The sequence below is a fragment of the Pholcus phalangioides genome, unplaced genomic scaffold (genome assembly GCF_987345545.1).
Source record: "Pholcus phalangioides strain wild (caught in Gottingen) unplaced genomic scaffold, Ppha-v1.0 ptg000007l_1, whole genome shotgun sequence".
In the NCBI taxonomy this organism is placed as follows: domain Eukaryota; kingdom Metazoa; phylum Arthropoda; class Arachnida; order Araneae; family Pholcidae; genus Pholcus; species Pholcus phalangioides.
This window is the reverse complement of record NW_028301600.1, coordinates 38,263,649-38,285,049: the sequence shown is the minus strand read 5'-3', so window position 1 is coordinate 38,285,049 and position 21,401 is coordinate 38,263,649. Positions and strand designations below refer to the sequence as shown.

Sequence of the window (21,401 nt, the reverse complement as noted above, 5' to 3'; positions counted from 1 at the left end):
TGCATATCAGCTGAAGTGTATTACACCATTGCCAGTCACATCACGGACTTGTACGCAAAAGACTTCAGCAGTTCTGGTGGTGATATTGGCATCTAGCATAGATAGCATTTGCGCCTGACATTGATACAAAGTCGATATCGTCTTTATGCAGAGAAGAGATCTTTCACCTCTTTCTAGTCATGAGCACTGCCTGTACCCATCATAAAAACAAGAGCACTGCTCTTGTTTTTATGGTGTTTTCTCAAATGGCGAGTTTGACTTATGAATGTATGAAAAATCAGGATGGTTTTAATCCTTGAATGCAATGTTGTGCAAGGTGCTTATTAGTCATTGGTTAAGTGATCGCAAGCATGAAATCCGACACTGACATAGAGCACTACGGGTGCTTCATGACGCAAACAACAGGTTGAGGATGTCTGATGTAGAGCATTAGCGCAGAGCTAATGAAAACTGAAGCATCTAACAATGGTGAGATGTTAACCTTCAGTGATGAATATGGCTTTAGCTTTGGTCAAAATGATGGCAGATAGCAAGTATGATGCTTTCCGGGAAAAATGCATTTCATTGTTCACATTATCAGTATACAGGATGCAAGATGTGGGTTTACTGTGTGGAATGTCGTAATCTCTACATTGTGGTCAGAACAGATTATTGGATGAACATTGACATCATAGCAATATTTTACTACTCGTTGGAAAATTCATCCAGCAACATGGTACATTGTTCCAATGGGAGAATGCACATCCACACGTTGTCAGTACCTTTGCGGTGTATACATAACCATCAAAAACATCTGGGCCATGGTGGGCCTTCAGCAAATTTAACATATTTGGAGCAGCATTTTACTGGAATATGGCATGATCAAACCCCACCCTCCCCAGAATAGTACATAAAAGCACTTTATTATAGCCGCCTGTTATGTACATAAGTTTGCATTGGTCAACAAGAAGGTCCTATAAGTTACTCACATATTTTTTCTACTTTTATTTGTAAAACATGAAATAAAACATATTACATTTTAAATTTGTGATCATTTACCGATCTACACGTGCACCTTTCCTCAAATACAAAGCAACAACAGGCAAAATGCCCAATGAGGTAAAACTTTCACACATACAGTGCAACTCATTAAAGGTGTTGCATTTTTATTTTCCAGTAGTGTATATTTCTTGAAGTCCAGTTCAAGAACTTATACATCAATAATCAGAGTAGGACTTCACTACACATTCACACACAAGCACGCTTCCAATATGAAATTCTATGTACATGTAAAAGAAGTTTGATTTATACTTTAATATCATTGGGCTGTATATTTGCTATTAATATAAATATGTTACCCTATAGTTTTATGAGTTTATTTTTAATAGATAATATCATCGTCTAAAAAAAAAAAATAAAAAACCGAGACTTCTCTCTCATTCTGCAGGATCTTACAATAATAATAAAGATAGCAAGTCTAAATAAAATTGCTATTTTTAAAAAATGTCTCGATCTAGTTCATCTTGTGTGATCTGAGTTCATGTATTTTTTTCTTTTTTATAGTTCTACAGAACTTTTTCCAAATAAGTATTTCTTTATTTTGAAATGTGGAGTGTTCATCTCTCTTAACCAGTTCTTTTCTGTAAGAGCATGCCTGTCACATATGAAGCAAATATTATAACACAACTACATACAATTTTTCTTCTTTCTTTTTTAAGTGATCCTCACATATTGCCAAGAGATCCCTATGATCAGCTCAGGGAATTTGTGAGTGTTAATAGATATACATACCCAAACTGGGACTCAAACCCAGACCCATAGTCAGAGGCTAGTTGTTTTTAAAATTTTGATTTTTTAACTCATTGATTTCTTACAGATCGAGCAACTGCAGATTTAAAGTCAGAGAGAATCAGTTTGTTGCTAACTGATGTCTGACTTTGATGTCTTTATATGTTACACTTTAAAACTTTAAATGTTCAGTAAAGCACAGAAAAGAGATACTGAGAAACTCAACAAAATTTGGTTTGATTTTTAATTCTGAAAATCCAGGACATAATGCAATAATGATTCTGAGATATTGAAACATTGCTCCAGCCTGTACCACTTCTAAAAAAAGTCATATACTTATTTAAGAGACAGCAGTGCAGAGTAAAGGATATTTTCTCAATACTGAATAGATCTGAGAAATGTTGAATAAAACACCTCTTGAATCTATTTTCCATATTAGCCTTTTAGAATAAAAAATAAAGAGATATACTTTATTTACATATACTGGTTTTGTCATCAACACGTTAACTATATTTAAAAATCCATCACCTAAAGTATCAAAACTGTTATGGTGATCATTTCAAAAATAAATTGAGAAATAATGAATGAAGTAAAAAAAAATGTTATGATGCTAATCTGTTTATTTTCCTTTTTAGACAGATGAAAAAAATCTACAAATATAACACACAGCCTAATGTTATTAAAATGGTTCTTAGAGAATACATGACTGACACTTCTATGATAAAATATTCATGCACCACAACAAGTAGCTTCACAATATTACACGATAAAATGACATAAAACAAATAGGTATGCTGAAAATTCAGCTCAAGAAAGTATGTGCTTTAGCACTCCTTTGGCATGATTGAAAATTCAAACTTTGGTTTCTGGTCCTACTGCCCGTATGTGGCTAAAAGAATCTCTTAGTTTCACAAGACCAAGTGAGACTGTGTATCCATAAGCTCTGTTATACCATTCAGGAGATCTACCCCTAGAAATAAAATTAGAGTAATATTAACAAATTTTATTGTATCAAACCTTAAAAAAAATGGCAGTATTCAAATAGAAGTCATCAGTAAAAGCTGCTTAGAGTATTCACCTTCATATGCTTACATATCTGATATATTGGAATCTAGTTAAAACAATTAGACAGTTAAAACAATCTAATTGTAATAAAGCCAAGACTACACTATAAAAGTTTGATAAAAATTCTTTTATAAAACTTGAAAATGCAACCAATAAGCATATCAGTTATATTCAATCAAATGTGACCAATGCACTTATTGGTTGCATTTTCAAGTTTTATAAAAGAATTTTTATCAAACTTTTATAGTGTAATCCCAGCCTAAAAATACTTGCTCTAAAGTTTATGCATTTTCAAACATATAACTTAATGTACATGTTCAAAATTAATTTTTATCACTTGAATTTATAATTATTTTGGTCATTACACTACTAATTAAGTAATATAATTTTTGTACCTGGTATCTACTCTACAAAAATGTGTAATTCTAGATTTCCCTGATCCACAAGGCTCAATAAGGAATCTTGAAGCAAGAATAAAAGCTCTGATTGCAGAGTCCACCATTAGTTTTGCATCACTGTGCTCAATTGAAGCCTCTATTAGAATACATGCACCCCTTGGCAGGTCTGTTTTCCATGCCCTAAAAGGGAATAAATGTATTTAAAAAATATTCTGCACTTAATTCAACAGATATGCATACATAAAATTATTAAACACTATCTAACTTGAATGTATATAAATTAGCCAACACTAACTAAACAGTATAAAATAAAATGGCACAACTGCTCAAGTACAAGGAGCATTCAGTGAATATCCAGATTGATGCAATTTAAGCTATTATTAATCTAGGTTGCTAATAGAGATAATTTGAAATTATCTTTATTGGTTTCCCTTGCCAGAAAAGTGGTTTATGTTTCTTTCAATTCTTTGGTATTAAGCTCTCAAAAAAGTACAATTAATTTAATAAATAAGGGGTATTGAAAACAAAGTACTGATTCAAAAAACATATTTATTATTACCAGTATTAATATTATTTATTATTACCAATATTAATATTATTTATTATTACCAGTATTAATATTATTTATTATTACCAGTATTAATATTATTTATTATTACCAGTATTAATATTATTCATTATTACCAGTGTTAATATTATTTATTATTGACCAGTATTATAAAAATTAATGTTATAACCCTCTTAATATCCTGCATGTTAGGAGACAAAGAAAAACCATTATATACAGAAAATATGATGTACGTGATGACTTGATATGGTTTATAATGTTCATTTTATTTTCAACAGCTGTTCTGATGAAAGGTGCAACAACTTTAAATATTTTTTATGGGCATTGTATTATATTTTATCATGTATGTATAGTTTTTAGCAGGACTGTAGCCAGAAATTTATTTCGGGTGTGGGGGGGGGACCAAAGTGATTAGAACAACAGATTTTTCAATGTTATTCTATGAAAATCAGTCATTTTCTAACATTTCTGGGGGGGACCAGACCCCCTAGTTCCCCTCTCGCTACTGCTTTGGTTTTTAGTTTTTGTAATTGCATTTTTAATCGAGCCGTTGTATTTTAGAAAGATGACATCCATATTTATTATGGCCATCTTTTTCTCTGCCACCTTGTAGAGCATTTTGCCTGTTGTGGCCTTGTATTTGTATAAAATATGTGAATATGCTTTATAGAGAGGTGTGATGTAACAAAAGGGCTACTGTATATATATATATAATATATTATATAATTTTGAATTATAAATATTAATGATTAGGTCTAATTAATACAATTAATGTAACTAATATATTAGTTGATAAAAATAATTTTTTCCCTCTCAAGTTTCCACCACCCAAGCACAGGTCTTTCAGCAAGAAATATTTTAAGGGAGGTGGGTTTTGTGTGGATTGTTTAATGGAGATCGTTTCTTCGGCACAAAATATTAGTAATGAACATGGGGGTGAATTAATCATCATTAAATCATTAGTATTATTAAATGTGATTTAATAATAATTCATTCACCACCATGTTAATTATAATACGTTAACTAAAATTGGCTACTGATTAACTGGAAAAAGAAACGACAGAGTACATAATTACAAAATGTAAATAGTATGCAAATTTTACTATAAACATTATTTAATATATAGAAAAGATGTAAATTTCTGAGAGGAATATTATTTCCAGAATAATTTGATCATTTTAGTTGCTCCACAGTCATTTTCTTAACACCAGGGTACTACAATTTATTGCCGATTCCGAACGGCAGAGATTTTTATACTCACTGAGAGGTTGGTGTGGGACTCATTGCCAGAGACAGGCTTAAGTATTTTGCGGCTCGGTGCAAAAAAAAAAAAAATTGTGGTCCCTCTGAACAGGGGTTTTCCAATACTCCAGGGTGTCCATGGGTACTCTGGTGCCCGAGAACGACTGTAAAACTCCTTCATAGTCATAAAAAAATGCCATTTGGCAATAAATATGGAAATGGTGTCTGCTTCCCAGTGAAAAAAATTGAAATTGCACCCCGAGGCACTTGAAGATTTGGGGCTCTCAGGGCTAGAAAACCAATTATCTACCCAGGCCCTCCACCTTAGAGGCTCTCTATCTTGGACTGAATTTTAAGCTATTGCTTTGCTAAGAAGTTGAAGTCAAAATGTAATCAAAACATTTTTTATCCCCCTTTTGCGGCACCAAAAATTTAGCGGCCCGGTGCGGCTGCATCCTTTGCATCTGCCTAAGTCCGGCTCTGCTCACTGTGGTAGTAATCTATTTCCAGAATAATATCACAGAAACATAACTTATTGTTAGGATAACTTTATGCTGATGTCACTAGAGTCAATTTTGAAAAAAGAGACTTTGTTGCAAAAAAGGCGTCAAGTTATTTAGTATCATAAGTATGGGTTTGAAAAACATCTGGGGCACAGATGTGTTCTAGAAGTCATTCAGAATTGTCTCTTAGTTGCATGTCCCAAACAAATCATCAATATAAATGCATAAAATAACGTTGTTGCAACATAACTGAACATATTTTGTACTTATAAATTTATTATCTTTATCTAAATTGTCAATTATCATAGCTTGCATTAATTATACTAAGCATAACTACTACACTTTAGACCAGGGCCGCAACTGGGGGGAGCAGGGGGGTCTGGTGCCTAGGGTGCTGTACCAGAAGGGATGCTGAATTCACCCTTTAACTGCATCTTCTACATGGCAAGGGGGCACCAAAATGCCAGTTTGCCCCGGGTGACAAAGTATCTAGTTGCAGCCCTGCTTTGGACATATGTGATAAAACTATTATAAGTTTTTGCAACTTACCGAATCACACAATAATCACATGATGAATGAGGTGGTAATGAAGTACACGTGAACTGAAACACTTCAGCTTGTTTTTCTAATGTCTGTAAAACTCTCCACTTGACAAATGACGAATCCCATACATGCCTTGAAAAAAATGTTTATACACATATAAAAAAGATAAACTGAAAGTAACACAAAAAAGACCAAAAATATGAATTTTTTACAGCCAAAGGTGCAAAAAAGTTCCCACAAAACTTTTCAATAAAAAATGATTCTAGGAAGGAAAACTGTCAGAGATGCAAGCTATAATCCTACAGAGATTAATTTCAAAGAGATTATAATGCATAAAAGCATAGAAAAATTCTACATATTGACCCAAAATGGAGGAATTTCTGATTGGTCATTTAGACTTATTGTGTTATCTGGAAGTCCAGTTATAGCAAATGTCGACAGATATGCAGCCCAATACCATAGAAAAACAACATTTCTTCATGGTCACTTGTATGTATCTAGTCTAAAGGTGACCCAACAGAAAACTAGAGCTCCTTTTCATATGTTAATGTTCAGTTCATTGATAATTTTCCATAATAAAGATATCATTTTGCTCTGATAACTGCAAACATTTATCGTTTATTTATTAGCATTTTGATTATATAAATATTACCACCACGCATATAAAGTTTGATTCAATTACATCTCTTCTTTTTGATGTACAAATTCATTTTTGACAATGAATGGCAACAACAATTTCATGTCTGTGAGTAATTTTGTATTTCTAGGAAAGAGACTTTCCCGATATTATGCCAAGGTATTAATTTGGAAAAAAAGTTATTTTAATCCTGCATTTATTACACTAATGTATGATATGTTGAAAGTGTATAAAGCTACATTATACAGCTGCAGATGCTCCATTTTTAATGTAAGCTTGCCATAATTTATCATATACAGTGAAACCCTTTTTAAAAGTCTCCTCCCAGATATGACCAACCCTGTTTTGTGGCTAAATAAAAATTTCCTGGAAAAGATATGTATTTGGAATGCTTAATGGTCATTCTCTGACACAGGCACGGACACTATTTTTATCATTCATTCTATTAGGTTAAAATCCCTGTACAAACACAAACTTCTTTGTTCTATTTCCCCCCCCCCCCCTACATTTTATCTCTGTACTGGTGGCAAATGGGAAAAGATTTAAATCTGCTGAAACTAAAAAGATTAGATGAAAACAAATTATGATTAGGGATTATGAGAACCAAGATAAGAAAAAGGATTATGATGAGCATTTCAAATTTAATTTATGTGTTACGTGTAGTTGAGCAAATATGATTTATATGATAACATCCTTTCCAGGGTACCAACTCTCTAGAATGAGGCATCTTAGCCAGGATTTTTAGTGGGCCAGAACTTCTCATGGTCCCCTTTCTAGAAAATCAAGAAGGAAAAACAAAATGATAATATCATTTTGGGAACCAGCGCTACAACTTTATCAGCTTCACATGATGGGGGCGCCATGTGCTATGTGGAAAGCTCTTCAGCCCATAGGTGTCTGAACCTAGGGCTGTGGCTATTTGAGCTCATACCCAATAAATTTTGTGAAGGGGCTTAGCCCTCACAATAATTCATGAATATACAAAGCAAATCACCATTCCACCTCATGCTTATGGGCTTGAGTCCTGTATATGGAACGAGTGGCAATTTTCAGCCCTCTCATTCTTCATGTTGGCACCTCTGTTTGGCCCATCTTTTAGCTCTATCTTAAGCTTGATCTCTATCTACAAAAAATTCATGCAATTTTAGGTGAATTTTTAATTTGAATTGATGTGACTGGAGGAAAACATGTATTGGGAATTGCCCCTACCAGTAAATTTGATGTTGGAAGTACACAAATGCACTTGGCCAAAAAATAAAGGAAAAAGAAACTAGTGAAGAAAAATAATTATTTGACAAAAATTATATTGTGCCGCCCCCCCCCCCACAAATTTAAAGTTCGATAATTCTATAATGGTGCTATTTGTTCACATCTAAAATCACTGCTCCCTAAATTTTGCCACCTGGGGTAGTTGCCCCCCTTTAGTTCTGGAACCGAATTAATTTCCTTCCTTTTTTTTTTTTTTTCCATCCACTGTAAAGGACAATCTTTCCTACATTATGACATTGCAAAGAGGAAAGTAAATGAACAGCTGTTGGGTGAAATAGAGTTCAATCGACTCTTGATTTAGAAATGGCCTATCAATAACCTAATTTACCATACTATTTCTGGGACTAAAATCACCAGTTTATCCAATCATAATGCACAAGGAGTGTGAATTGCGTTAAACACATCTTCAATTCATGGTCCATCCCGGCACATGTTCACAAAACACCTATATGTTGGTGATGACAAATTGGTGAAAAAAACACACACACGCCCCTCTCTCTTCCTCTATTTTCTCTTAAGATGTATAGAATGTCTGAATTGAAGTTAAATTTTAATTACAACGAACTCTGAGGTGGCTAGAAGAATAAAATAACTGAAAAAAATTAGCAGAAGAAAACCAAAGTTTGTAAAATAGAGAGTTGATAGAAAAGAGAGTTAGTAAAATAGAGCATTTTTTAACATTAGCTCTATGGCATGTTGTTCAAAACAGAGAATAGTTCATAAATTAGAGATACGTAAAGTCGAGCGTCGACTGTATAATAATTTAAAACTAAATTTTATTACACTTTTTACATTTAAAAATGTAAAAAATTGAAAAATGAAAATATACCTTTCTCTGAGGATGCGATTCAATAATTCAGTAGGAGGAGCTTCAACTTCTGTGGAAACTTTCCAGAGTCGAAGCGGATAACCATCACCAACTTTCTGGTAAGCAACTTCTACACCATTCATTTGGGGTGCATTGTCCCACCCTTTGTATTTATCTCTCACCTCCTAGTGAAGGTTTTAAACATTTATTACAGTAAATGCATAAGCAAAAGCATAGGCAGAGCTAGACATGAAAGTCTGGGGGGACACGATAATGAGAGCTGGGGGACATGATGATGATGATGATACTTCATATATAAGCATACAATGTGACACTTCATATATAAGCATACAATGTGACACTTCATATATAAGCATACAATGTGACACTTCATTTATAAGCATACAGTGTGACACTTCATATATAAGCATACACATTAGACCAGTCGCCACGGTCATTGACACTGGGGGGGGGGGGGGAATTCCCCCGTATATCTGCCAATGATTAAAAAGAGGAAAATAGCAAAATACGAAAGTACTCCCAGGTGGGCATCACATGGTCTTTGTAGCACATTTAGACACACACATTTAAGCATTAAAAAATGATAAAATACTATATTTTCCTCCTTTTGAAAAGATTTGACACTTATGTTGGAAGATTTTAGAAAAATCAAATTGATAGAGGTTAATCAAAGTATAATTTTTAAGTATAATTTTCATGGGCCCTTGATTTATGAAAGTAAAAGCATGCTGTAAATAATTAATATTTTCTTAGTCGCTCTCCAATGAGAAACAGAAATTACTAACTCTGTTCAAGACTTTCACTGGTTTTGTTGTTGAAATAGCGACAGTATCTAAAATAAGTACACACTGTAATCTGATAAAATTTAAAAAAAGTTTATCAGCAAGGATCAAAAAGTACAAAAAATGTCAAGAGTAAAGGCATCTATATGTTTTTCCTCATTGAATATGGTGAGTTTAGTAGAAATAATAGTATTTAATAGTGCAAAAATTAGTTTAGTAAAAAATATTGTATTCAACAGGGCAAAACTCACTTGCATAAAAATAAAAAATCATGGTGTCACATCAGAAACAAAAAGTTGTTAGGAGCTCACAGAAAAAAAGATAACTGATTTTAAAATTTATCAGCTAATATCATATTCATATCATCATCTTATCATAATTTTACAAAAATTTCATCATATGTTTAATGATGTTGCTGTAAAAACATCACCAGGTTACTGATGAAACATTTATTACCTTATAATCCCAAAGTTTGAACATTTCAAGTTAGTTTCGTTTATATGTGAAAAATTGGTGTCAATATTTATTGAAAACACAAATTTCTGGAGAAACATCATCAAAATTTGTACTTTTGAGAATATACCACTTAATAAAAGGTTATTAATTTTTTTATGCTTTTATATATAAGAAAGAGATAAAGCTACGACATTGCAGGCTGAAAAAGGAAAATTTGTTTTATTAAAATCCATGAAAGTTCAAGGTAACTGGAAAAAAGAATGGCAATGATCTCTTACTTATGCATAAGTAAGAGAGGCATATAAAAAAAGTGAACCACATTATTTACCTATATCTTTATATATAGACTGGGAGTGCAGGATTGTCTTATAAGTGAGAGAAATGTATAAGTGAGAGATCACTGAATTTTGAAAGACAAAAGAGAAAAGCACACATTATGGCATATATTGAATAAAAAAAGAATAGCAACAAGAAATATGAAGACTCGTAAGTATAACTTGCAAGAACGTGTTTCATATTCAAGAGATTTTAAAGTATAGCTTTAATTTAATAAAAAAAAATATATAAACACAACATATGTAAAAATTAAATGTATATATGCTCACTTTCATTAATGTTTGTACACAGCATTCAACATAAGCTTTCCAACCATAAGCCTCTTTGCAAATCAAGTTCCCAAGCTCTCCTAAATAGGCAGGCTGATAGCTATCCATGCACGGTACACGACTCTGTATAAATAAGCTCTCTGGCACCTGCCAGTAGAAAAAGAAGGAAAACCTCATAAAATACTATATATATGAAATAATAATCTATCTGTTGCTCATGAATTAGTTTTTGAAACAAAATTATTATTTTTTGCTCTTTAGACAAACATTAGACAAAGATTCTAATTCGATGAGAATATAACCAAATACTAATAAATATGCGCAAATGTGAATTAAGAATATAATTTCCAATATAAGTGGATAATCTAAATCTAAAAAAATGTAATTTTTTTACATATTATACATTGAAATTCTTAATTTTTTTCTTTGTGTGAAATATCAGCAGTTTGAAAATGGCTGAAAGTATGCTTGAAAAAAGAGCAAATAAAGATAAAACTTATTTATTGGTTTCATTGAGGAAATAATGAGTAGAAGACGTAAAATCTGCTGTAGTGTGAAAAATAGTATGGTAAATCAGAGAGCACAAACTTTTTTTATAGTTTGTAGCGAATGACTTCAAACAAAAAAAAAAATGAATGAAGACAAGCACTTCAAAAGAATGTTGGAACAGAATTTCTGAACACATTAAATAATAGCTTGAATTTTTATGCATATTTTAGATTTTAAAAAATGAAACTGGCTCCAATAAAAATTTACACATTAATTTCTTCTCTGAGAAATTTTTTGTAAACTTTAAGAAAAAACTTTTCACAGAGCTTATGCATCTGCATTCAACTTTTATCTATCAAAAAGTGTTTGAAAAATTCACTACTGTTCTATAATGCAAGAAAAAAAAGCTATGCATCGTTAAAGAAAATAATTACGCATATAAGAAACTCAACCATTGTGTGTAGTTCCATCTCAGGACTGGTCTTAGATCTAGTAAAAACTATCAAAAACAGTAGTCTGCACCCCCTCCCCCAGGCGAGGATCTAGAGTGATGTGTCGGAGGAGGCAATTTCGCTAGTCACTACTGTCTTGTAAAATACGGACAGATTCATTCTCTCATATTATAAGGCTCTTGGTGGGGCAATCATCCCCATCGCCCCCATACCGTTTCTCCCTCCTGTTTGGATATAAAGGGACGAAGTAGTCAAGAAAACTTTCTTCCTAGAATGGGATAAATGGGATTCCTACTGCTATTTAACTTGTAAACAAGCATAAAAACCAACTTGTTTGATTTATTTAAGAGATTTAAAAAAATTAAAAAAAAAACAAGACATCACATATTTACACAGGATACTCATCACAAAGGACCTATCTTCTTCATAGTTATTTTAATTTAATTTTTATGGTAAAATATGTAGTGTATGCATCACTTACATTCTAAACTGATAATAAAAGTGGTTAAATTAAAGCGGTATTTCTGTATAATATCTTTCATATTCACAAAACTTATGAACTTCATTTGAAATTATCCCTTTCAGACCCAGTACTAAGAAACGGAAGGGGCAGGCCCATAACTGGGCTGAGACAACTTGAGCAGTGCATGACCCCCACATCCTGAGGCAGAGACCCTAGGCTGGGATTTTTGGTGTTAATTTAAAAAAATTACATTGAAATAAAAACAAAACGCCTGACACGAGTTTCTTAGTGTGGAGCACACACAAAGCTGCATGATGTGTTTTAACTTTGAAGCGGCTTTAGCGAGATAAACCACCATGTCTTACCTATAGCTTTTTTTTTTTTCTGAGAGAGGTTTCATTAGTTATAATTACGTTAAAAATTTATTTACAAAACATATATTTTTAAAATACTTATAGATGAGATAGATAGATGCCAGTACAGAAATTGACATTTTCTACACAAAACCGTGTTAGAACCCCCCCCCCCCCCACCTTGAGAGAGATTGATAAATGAAATTTTCTCATGCGAGTTATATACTGCTGAGGATTTTTCTCAAACTAGCGAAGTATGCATCTGCAGATTATAAGCAGGAAAATTCAATAGGTTTTGTTTAATTCTCATTCAAGATTCACATCAAGGACAGAGAAAAACAGAAAGAAATGACTTACCTTCAAAATGACTTCTTTTAAGATGATTAAAATTCTTATAACTTATAGAAAACTAATACAAGAAAATTAAAGTCGTAAATTTCATTAAGATCACCAAATTTTCACTTCAATCCAATTTATATTGGGATTTTTGGCTTCTTGAAAGTTGGTTGGCATATTTTGTCAAGCAATCTCGACATTGATTTGTGATTACAACCTTCCTGCATCCTTCATTGGCTGATCAACCACTCCAAAGCAGGGTTGTCACCAAAATATCCCTTCGAAAGTGCTTCACCCCCTTCCCCATTTATGAATTTGAAGTGTCAACAGTCTCTGGTGATACGTATATACTATTCTACGTATATACACTATTGTTCTTTTAGATTTGAACAGCAATCAATGGCCCAACCCCACTTAAAAAGTCATAACAAACGGGGACGTATAACAATCGTTTTACATTTCCATCTTCTGACTCGAAAGACATAGCTGTGTCCAGCTTCCTATAGTATTGGTTTTAAATCGATGATTATCAACCTCCTCCACTTTTGAAGGAAAGAAAACTTTTACTGTCGATTTCTCCACTTGTACAGAGTGAACTGTTCTGAAAAGGGAGTTTGATCTATGGTCATGCAAAGCTCAGCTAACCGTAACTTTCAAGTGTTCTACATCTCCTTTTAATGACAACAAAAGACCACCCAACCTGCTCCTGGAAAATCTCGTATTTCTCTCTTTCAGATGTTATCTTTCCATTTTATAAAACATGGTCATAAAAACACTATAGTTCCCGAACTTTTTTTTTGGTTTGCGGTGTTCTTTGTGTATTCAAATGTTTCCCACTGTGCCTCAAATCGTAATACATAAGTCTACCTTACAGTTGCAGGCAGCTAGATTGGTTACGTTCACACAATGATTCACATTCCCAAATGATATATAACGTAGTGGAAAAATTACATGTATTAATAAACTGGCACACTATTTAATTACTAAATCTATTTGTTGAGATGTATTATCGCTCTTCTACCTAGTACCTTACCAAGGTGCAAAACAATGCCATGAAGCATATTTAGGGCAATGATCCCAATGGAATAAAACAATACTTTGTATATATTTTGAGCCTTAAACTTTTCTTAGTTTCAAAAACAGAATAGGGGAGGTGGGGGTCATGATTTTGACATCTGGTTTACAAAGCTGTTAAAAAAAAAATCAAATTGAGTTTTCAACATAAGTTCCTCATTAGTTTCTTGAAAGGAAAAAGATGTCTTTTTAGAGTCCCATTGTGGCCACACCTTACCAAGGCATGCTAGATAGAGATACTGTCTAGGAGCCTGATAGGAGACTTTACCATTACTCACCAGGTATCTGGAATAAAATCCATGAAACTCCGAAAAGATGTTCAGTAGTGTTATTTATGGTTTGTTACACTTTTAAAGTGCACACAAATACCTTGGACTCAGGGGAGACTTGAGACAAAATCTCTACCTGAGCAGCATAGACTTGTAAGAGGAAATAGACTTGTAAGTCTGGGGAGAGGAGAGCACGGTCATTATATTACTGGGGAGGCATGATGATGATGATGTCAATTCATGTATACATATATACATTCGATCAGTCGACTCCACCTTTGACACTGGGGGGCAATGCCCCCATGCCCTCCATGCAGTGCCGTCTTAATGCATGAGCCCACCCGGGCACGGCCGGGGGCTTCAAGAGAAGAGGGGCCTCAGAAAAATGAGAAGTAGTTGAAGTTTCCAAGAATTGGCCAGGTAGGGCCTAAAAAAAAATCACTTGGCCCAGGGCCCTTGATGCTCTTAAGATGGCCCTGACCCCTTATCTCTGCCCATGCTGAGCGGGACTTATTTTTGTGCCCCTGACCTCCCCTAATTGAAAAAAAAACCGTTTGTTTCAATAGGTTTGTTTTGATGCATTCAAAGGAACAGCGATATTTTATATCATAACACATCATGTCAAATTTTTTTTGCTGTTTTACCTTGGATTTAACGCCCCTCCTGAAGTGGGCAAAAATGATTTTCTGTAATTTATTTTGCCCTTTTATGTTGGATTTGGCTTTCCTACTATAGGGGGAAGAGCAGAAATCATTTCCCCTAACTTTTTTTGCTTTTTCTACCTCAGACTTGGTGCCCCTCCTACAAGCGGGCACAAATAATTTTTCCTAATTTTTTTCATCCTTTCACTTCGGATTTGATGCCCTTCTAGATAGAGCACATCAAGTGCAACCGAGATGACCCTGGTTGCACTACCAGGAAAGTCTGGCAAGTCGGGAGACGGAGCAGTGATTGGGGTCCACCAAAGTACATGGGTTTTCTTGTAAGAGAGAGCACATTTTTGTTTCTCCTCGTGTGAATGGTAGAAATCAGGCCCAAGTGCAGGATCCCTATTTACAATGGCCAGTAAATCATAGGTTTTAATTCATTCATTTTTTTAAAAATATTTATTCAATATACTTTTTTTTAAATACTGTACTGTGTTGGTTATTTGATTCTGCATTTTTAATACAAGTAATACAAGTCGGAAAAAATCTTTCCTACATAAAAAAAAAAACCTTCCCAGTTTCTGTAATACTCCCCACAACACTGGAAAACACTCTTGCTGCGGTTAGCTGAAAAATTGGGTGACCAAGGGAGATTACCCCCTTCTTCTTATTTTTTACAGGACATAAAAAAAAAGAAAAAAGGTTATCTTCCCTCCAAAATCTCCTTCAGGGGCAAATGAAAAGAAAAGAGCTCAAGTGTATGTGTATTTTTATGTGACCGAAATCGCTATGTACTGTGCGTTAGGTCTATATAGGTGCACTGCCCATCAATTCTTTTCTTTTCAAAAAATAACTGTAATATTATATACACTCAAAGTTTCAATTTTTTTTCTCATCTCGGTCATTTTTCATGTATATTTAATACAGTTATTTTTTAAAAATATCTACCTTAAAGATATTTTTCCAACAATGTATACCTAACGTGTTTTGCTGCCCCTTATCATTTGACACCCTGTGCAATTTCACTGGTCGCACTGCCCTTCCATCTTGAACAAGTAAATGAAAAGAAATTTGTGTTTTTTGACACTTTCTTATTGTATATATTCAATAAGTATTCATTGCCCTTCCCCATCTCATTTATTTTGGATAGGAAAAAGTTAGGTGTAATATATGTAATTATCTCAAGTTTTACAATCCATTTTTTGGTTACATGAAATGATTAACAGATCTAAAGGTTTATATGGCAAAGAAGATGAATAAAAAAATAAAGAAAAAATATAAAATATGTCAGACAAGATCCAACATAGGATAAAAAAGTATTAAAAAACCTCTGGTGCTTAGATGAAATGTGAAAACTAATTAATTAATGTAATTTGTAAGAAAATAATCGTAAAATAAATTACCTCAGTCAAATCTTTGTAATTTGCAATCATGCAAGCCAAACATTCATATGCAGCTCTATTCTCACTTAGCTCTTTTAAATCAGGAGCTCCAACAGTTTTTCTTCTTCGAGGACTGGAGCTAGAACTTCGAGATGATGATAACTGAAACAATGAAGGTGCAAAGCATACTGCAACATTTGTAGCCGTCATCTGAAAGATTAAACAGTGTTTTTCTTTAGAAAACTAAGCTCTTGTAAAACTTTTTGTAAGTTCATAAAAAAAATTTCAGTGACTACTGTTTGAAAGTACAGAAGAGCACTATATACTGATCATGGGATATCTACAATAAGTGAAAAAAAAATCAGATTGAAATTTAATTAAATAAAATGAATTTTTTAAGACAAATCTTACCAAGGTCCTTGAAAACACAATAACAGAGGTATATCAAATGTTTGTACAACTTACTTGATTTTCCCCTGAATGTGCACATAACTCGTGCAGAAAGGATAATAATGCTTGAAGAACCTCTCGGTTTTCATCAGGCATAAGCATAACTGCTGCTTGAATGGCTTCCAAGCGAAGTGGTTCTGGAATGTCTGTGAAGCAATATATATATATATATATATATATATTTTTTTTTATTAAACACTTTCAAAACTCATAAAATATGTATTGAAGGTTTTGTTTTGATAAAAGTACATTGAGTGCAAAGCAAACTATATGTACAAGTGTCCAATGTAAAAGCTATTTCAAATGATTGCCATTAAATTTCTACAGCAATGCTATACTGGTAAATTCATCAATCACAAAGGTTAAATGTATGATTATCTAACAATTTTTCAGGATATATATATATATATAGTCTGTATATAATAAACTTCTATATAACCAATTTTTCTATAATTTTTTTTAACCCAGATGCTTAAATTTCATTACTCTACATAAAGATTATTTCTCTACAGTAAAATTTTTGATAATAAAGCTTATTCATTATATAAAGACTAATCTGTATTCAAATATTTGAAAAAAAGAGCATTAACACTCACGTTGGAATACAGAAATAAATGTCTCTGACAACTTGTTTGTAAAAATGACTTCAGGTAGTTCTCGAAAATACTGTTTTAACATATCAGCAACATCATATGCTTGTTGATCTTCATAGTCAATTTTGTCTGGATTACTTTCAACTAGAACCCGAAGTTTTTGAATTCGTGATCGTACACCTGACTTTCTGAACAATCCAGTGGAATCAAAAGCTGTCTTTTTAAGATAGTTGAAAGCAGCCTGAATAGCAGATGGCAATGGTTCTCCTGTACGTTGAAGAACTACAAGTAATGGAACCCCAAATATCACCTTATCTGTGAATTGAAAAAATTCAACATGAAGTTTTAGTAAGTTTTCCTGAACAAAGTTAATTTACATAAGAATATATTTTCAAGAAAACAAAAATGTTTCATGAAATATCTGACTCACAAACTTGGAAGTTGAAAATAAATGTATTTTTCTAATTTTACTTGTAACACTAGCCACATTTCAGTCAATACTCATAATAAATATGCTAATTACACCAAGATTTAGTTTAAAATCAATTTTGAATGACCATACAAAATAGCTTGTGTCTGACCTGATATTTGAACACAGATAATTACAACTACAGATTTGTATGCTAATCACTTAGCTACCAGGCAGTTTCTGGGTCCAAGTTAAAATGAACTTGATCAGGCACAATGCATTTATTATTTTTTTAAAACATTACCAACTTTGAGTAGGATTTATAAGAATAATAAAAAGAACCGACACAAAATATGACAAACATTAAAAAAACATGGCTATAAAGATAAAGAAAAACATATTTTATCAAGTCATGCATACAGCGCAACTGGCTTTTTAAGCATTCATATGAAATATGTTCATCTGCATATTATCATTCACTTTTAAAAGACAGTGAGTAATGGTAAATGTGAAAATTAAATAATCCTGCCAACTGTGCAAAAACTGCTGTGTGATCAGATTTCTTCATACAAAATACAAGTAAACCAAATCTGATATAAAAAAAATAAATGACAACTGTGTTTTTTGGACCAAAAATGTGTACTTTTGGTAGACTTCATGGAGCCTGTTTGGAAGTCTACTATGAAACTACTACTATGTGGTGTGCAATTCAGAAACAGAAAATGCTATGGTCTGGAAAATTATTATTCTTCATAACAATGTGTGCCCATAAACTGCAGTCCACACACTCCAGAAAATTATAAAATTTTGTTACAAATTCTTTAATGTCATCAACCTTAAATTCTTGTTCTGGCACCTAGTGACTCTACCATAACTTTTTTGCACCTCAAGAAATAGCTAGCATACCAAAGATTCTGGAAAAGGGAGGAGTTTAAAACTACAATGTTGAATTGGCAGGTAAAAGAATTGTATTATATACAAATTTTTCCTTTTATCAAAATGAAAGGTAAAACTGCAGTGATTGTTTAAAAAAAATGGTGAAGATGTGTATGTGTTTGGAATTAATAATATATCTCCATTTCTTTCATTTACTATTTTTTAACAACTGATTAGTCCTTACTTTTAAAATGAGCTATGTACGATGACACTGAAGCAGTAAAGGGGAAACTGATAATTTTTTTGTTTCTAAATGTAACAAACTGAGACATTATTCTATACAGTAAATTAAAATTTAAGTTCACTGTTTTTGTTTTTGAATCAGTTACATGTTCATGCACAGTAGCGCTCTAAAGTCTTTTCACAATGCAATAATGTTTGTAGCACCAACTCATTTGCATGCACTGTCCTGACCTTGACATATGGTAAAGCAGAAAGAAAATATTTATTGACACTTGTAGCTGAAATTTATTTGTTTGGGGTTAGTGAGCTTTTAATGCATAATTTTTTTGGGTGCATCGAAAGTGTTTTGACAAGTATAGTTTAATCAAACATGGAAGAAATTAATTGTTATTTAATATGAATTTATAGTGGGGTTATGCAGAACACATAATGAAAACTCTAAAACCTAGAAAAAAATATATTTGGTGGATTCTTTACAGGAAAGTGTAATTAAGGATTTAAGTAAGTGGTGAAGTTCAAGTTCAAGTGGCAAGTCATTTTGGTATTTCATGCCATTCTTAATTTTTAGAAAAATGTTTAATAATCTCGGATACCTGCAAAAAGTAATTTTCTTTCAATATGATTAAAGACAACAGATACAATAGATAGAACAATCAAAATATGTGTGTGCAAGCAAAGAAAGATATTGAAAATGTCTACTAGGCAAAAAACCTTATGAATTTAATTCGAAACAGACTAAATGCAAGTGTATCACTTGTAAAATGTTGGCTGAACATTGTGGACTTGTTTAGTTATCTTCCAAGAGAAAAAAATTGTTATTAATTAATTACGGAAGGGCAAAGGGAGAGAGAGAATTATACCGATCTTCCTATTGATACAAGGTACAAGTAGATAATATATAATACACATATGAGGTATTACAGGCAGGGCTGACTAAAGAGCATCATCGGCCTCTGGGCGAAGTGATTTTTCTGAGGCCTTACCTGGAAAATTCTTGGAAATTTCAAACAGGTCTCCTTTTTATGAGCCGATATTGCCATATGGCGATGTGGCCTGGGTATCTTTCGGTTTGACGGTCTCCTTTTTATGTGGCTCCTTCTCTTCTTGAGATCCCGGGTGAGCCCATGCATTAAGACAGCACTCATTACAGGCTCTTATAGGTAGTTACAAAGTAAGGTATAAGGTAGTATAGGTTTTTACAGTTAAACACGAAGGCCAAAGTGGGGATACTTTTCTGCTAAAAGTGTTGGTACTCTTTACATTCTGAAAAAAAACACAAGGGACAGGTTTCGTTATAAAAATTTATTTTATAACCACATGGCATCCTTTACGACGTGACACATGCAGCATTTACTGATATTTCAGCATAACAATGACCTTAAATATAGCTCAAAAGTTGTTAGACATTGCTTAAAAGGCAACAGAATTATATTTTATGGGTGGTGAAGTTAGTCTTAACTTGAATACCATCAAGCATTTATGGATTGAGTTCTTTCTTTTCTTTTCCTTTCTTTCAAACCAAGCATAACTCTGGTTTACTGGTTTATATCATCATGGGCAATTTACTAACGAAGTGTGAGTGTGGATCGAGTTTGATAGATGAGTCAGAGCAAGAAATTATATAAATTTGATGATTGTTTCCATTCTGTGAAAGAGAATGGGGAAAAATACACACTAACCATGGGACAAATTTATTGAGTCCATATCAAAACATTTCAAGTAGTTTTACAATCTAAACTGCTTTCAACAATATGATGACTTATCCTAATTTGCTCTGGTGCTCAATACAAGACTGATTTGATAATTTAGTAGTTATTTGCTTTCTTGTTTGTTAGCATCAAAAGACTTTTGACCCAATGTAAAGGTAAATTATTTTTTTTCTGAATTTAAAAAGTTTAGATATCAAATTTTTTGTTCATAATAGTTAGTAACAAGACTCAGTGTTTTTTCATGGGATGGATTCTATTAAAAAATTCGAAAACAAATTTTGCAGACACATTTAAGGTATTTAAGGTTGCCAAAAGACTTTTGAGCTCTGCTATAAATATATTGAAATTTCAAAGAAAATTTACTCTCTCAAAAGTTACCTTTGTAGTCTGGAGCTCGAATCCGACGAATAAACTTTGGCATAGCCCAACTCCAACCGGTACGACTAGCAGGAGAGTACTTTTCCATCAAAGTTGTTAGCTTTAAGAGTGCATATTTGCGCAAAACAAGCATTTGTGCTGCAGTGAGTTCAGAAACTGGAATGGTTCTTTTTGATTCATTTCTAATTGGTGAATGGATAGGAAAACTGTGCCATGGAGCTGGTATATTGTAGTTACTTCTGATAAAAGTAACAAAGTTATGGTATAAAAAACTTGTCACATTAATAAATATAAAATTATATTGGCATTATAAAACAGCCTAAAACTGTTTCTAAGAATTGTGTGAAATAATTGTAAGAAAGATGAAAATTGAACAATTAATACACAAAACTTATGAGTACCTGAAAATATAGTAATTCAACTTATTTTATATCTAATGCACTGTTTGTCTATATACACAGTGCAAACTAAAGTTCTTATATAACTTTGAAAAAGTGAAAAAGCTAATGATATAAAGGCAAATAACATGGAAAAACTATGAATTTCTCTTTACTCATATTGACACTCTATGGGTGCTGTCTTTTGAGGACACACGGGAAGTTTCAGAAATAATG

The 21,401-nt window shown here is 32.8% G+C and overlaps 1 protein-coding gene across 1 annotated transcript in view; it reads right to left on the bottom strand.

Annotated features, from left to right (window-relative positions):
- Window positions 1–1,694: 1,694 nt before the first annotated feature.
- cv-c (RhoGTPase activating protein) overlaps window positions 1,695–21,401 on the bottom strand; it is a 222,300-nt gene continuing 202,593 nt past the window's right edge. The window contains exons 12-20 of the mRNA XM_089233140.1: window positions 20,788–21,026; window positions 17,176–17,487; window positions 16,595–16,725; window positions 16,151–16,339; window positions 10,665–10,811; window positions 8,822–8,985; window positions 6,093–6,218; window positions 3,228–3,410; window positions 1,695–2,737 (exon numbers count right to left, since the gene is read on the bottom strand). Of these exons, the coding sequence (XP_089089266.1) occupies window positions 2,620–2,737; window positions 3,228–3,410; window positions 6,093–6,218; window positions 8,822–8,985; window positions 10,665–10,811; window positions 16,151–16,339; window positions 16,595–16,725; window positions 17,176–17,487; window positions 20,788–21,026 (1,609 nt within the window). The 3' untranslated portion in view covers window positions 1,695–2,619. The remainder of the gene's footprint in view (window positions 2,738–3,227; window positions 3,411–6,092; window positions 6,219–8,821; window positions 8,986–10,664; window positions 10,812–16,150; window positions 16,340–16,594; window positions 16,726–17,175; window positions 17,488–20,787; window positions 21,027–21,401) is intronic.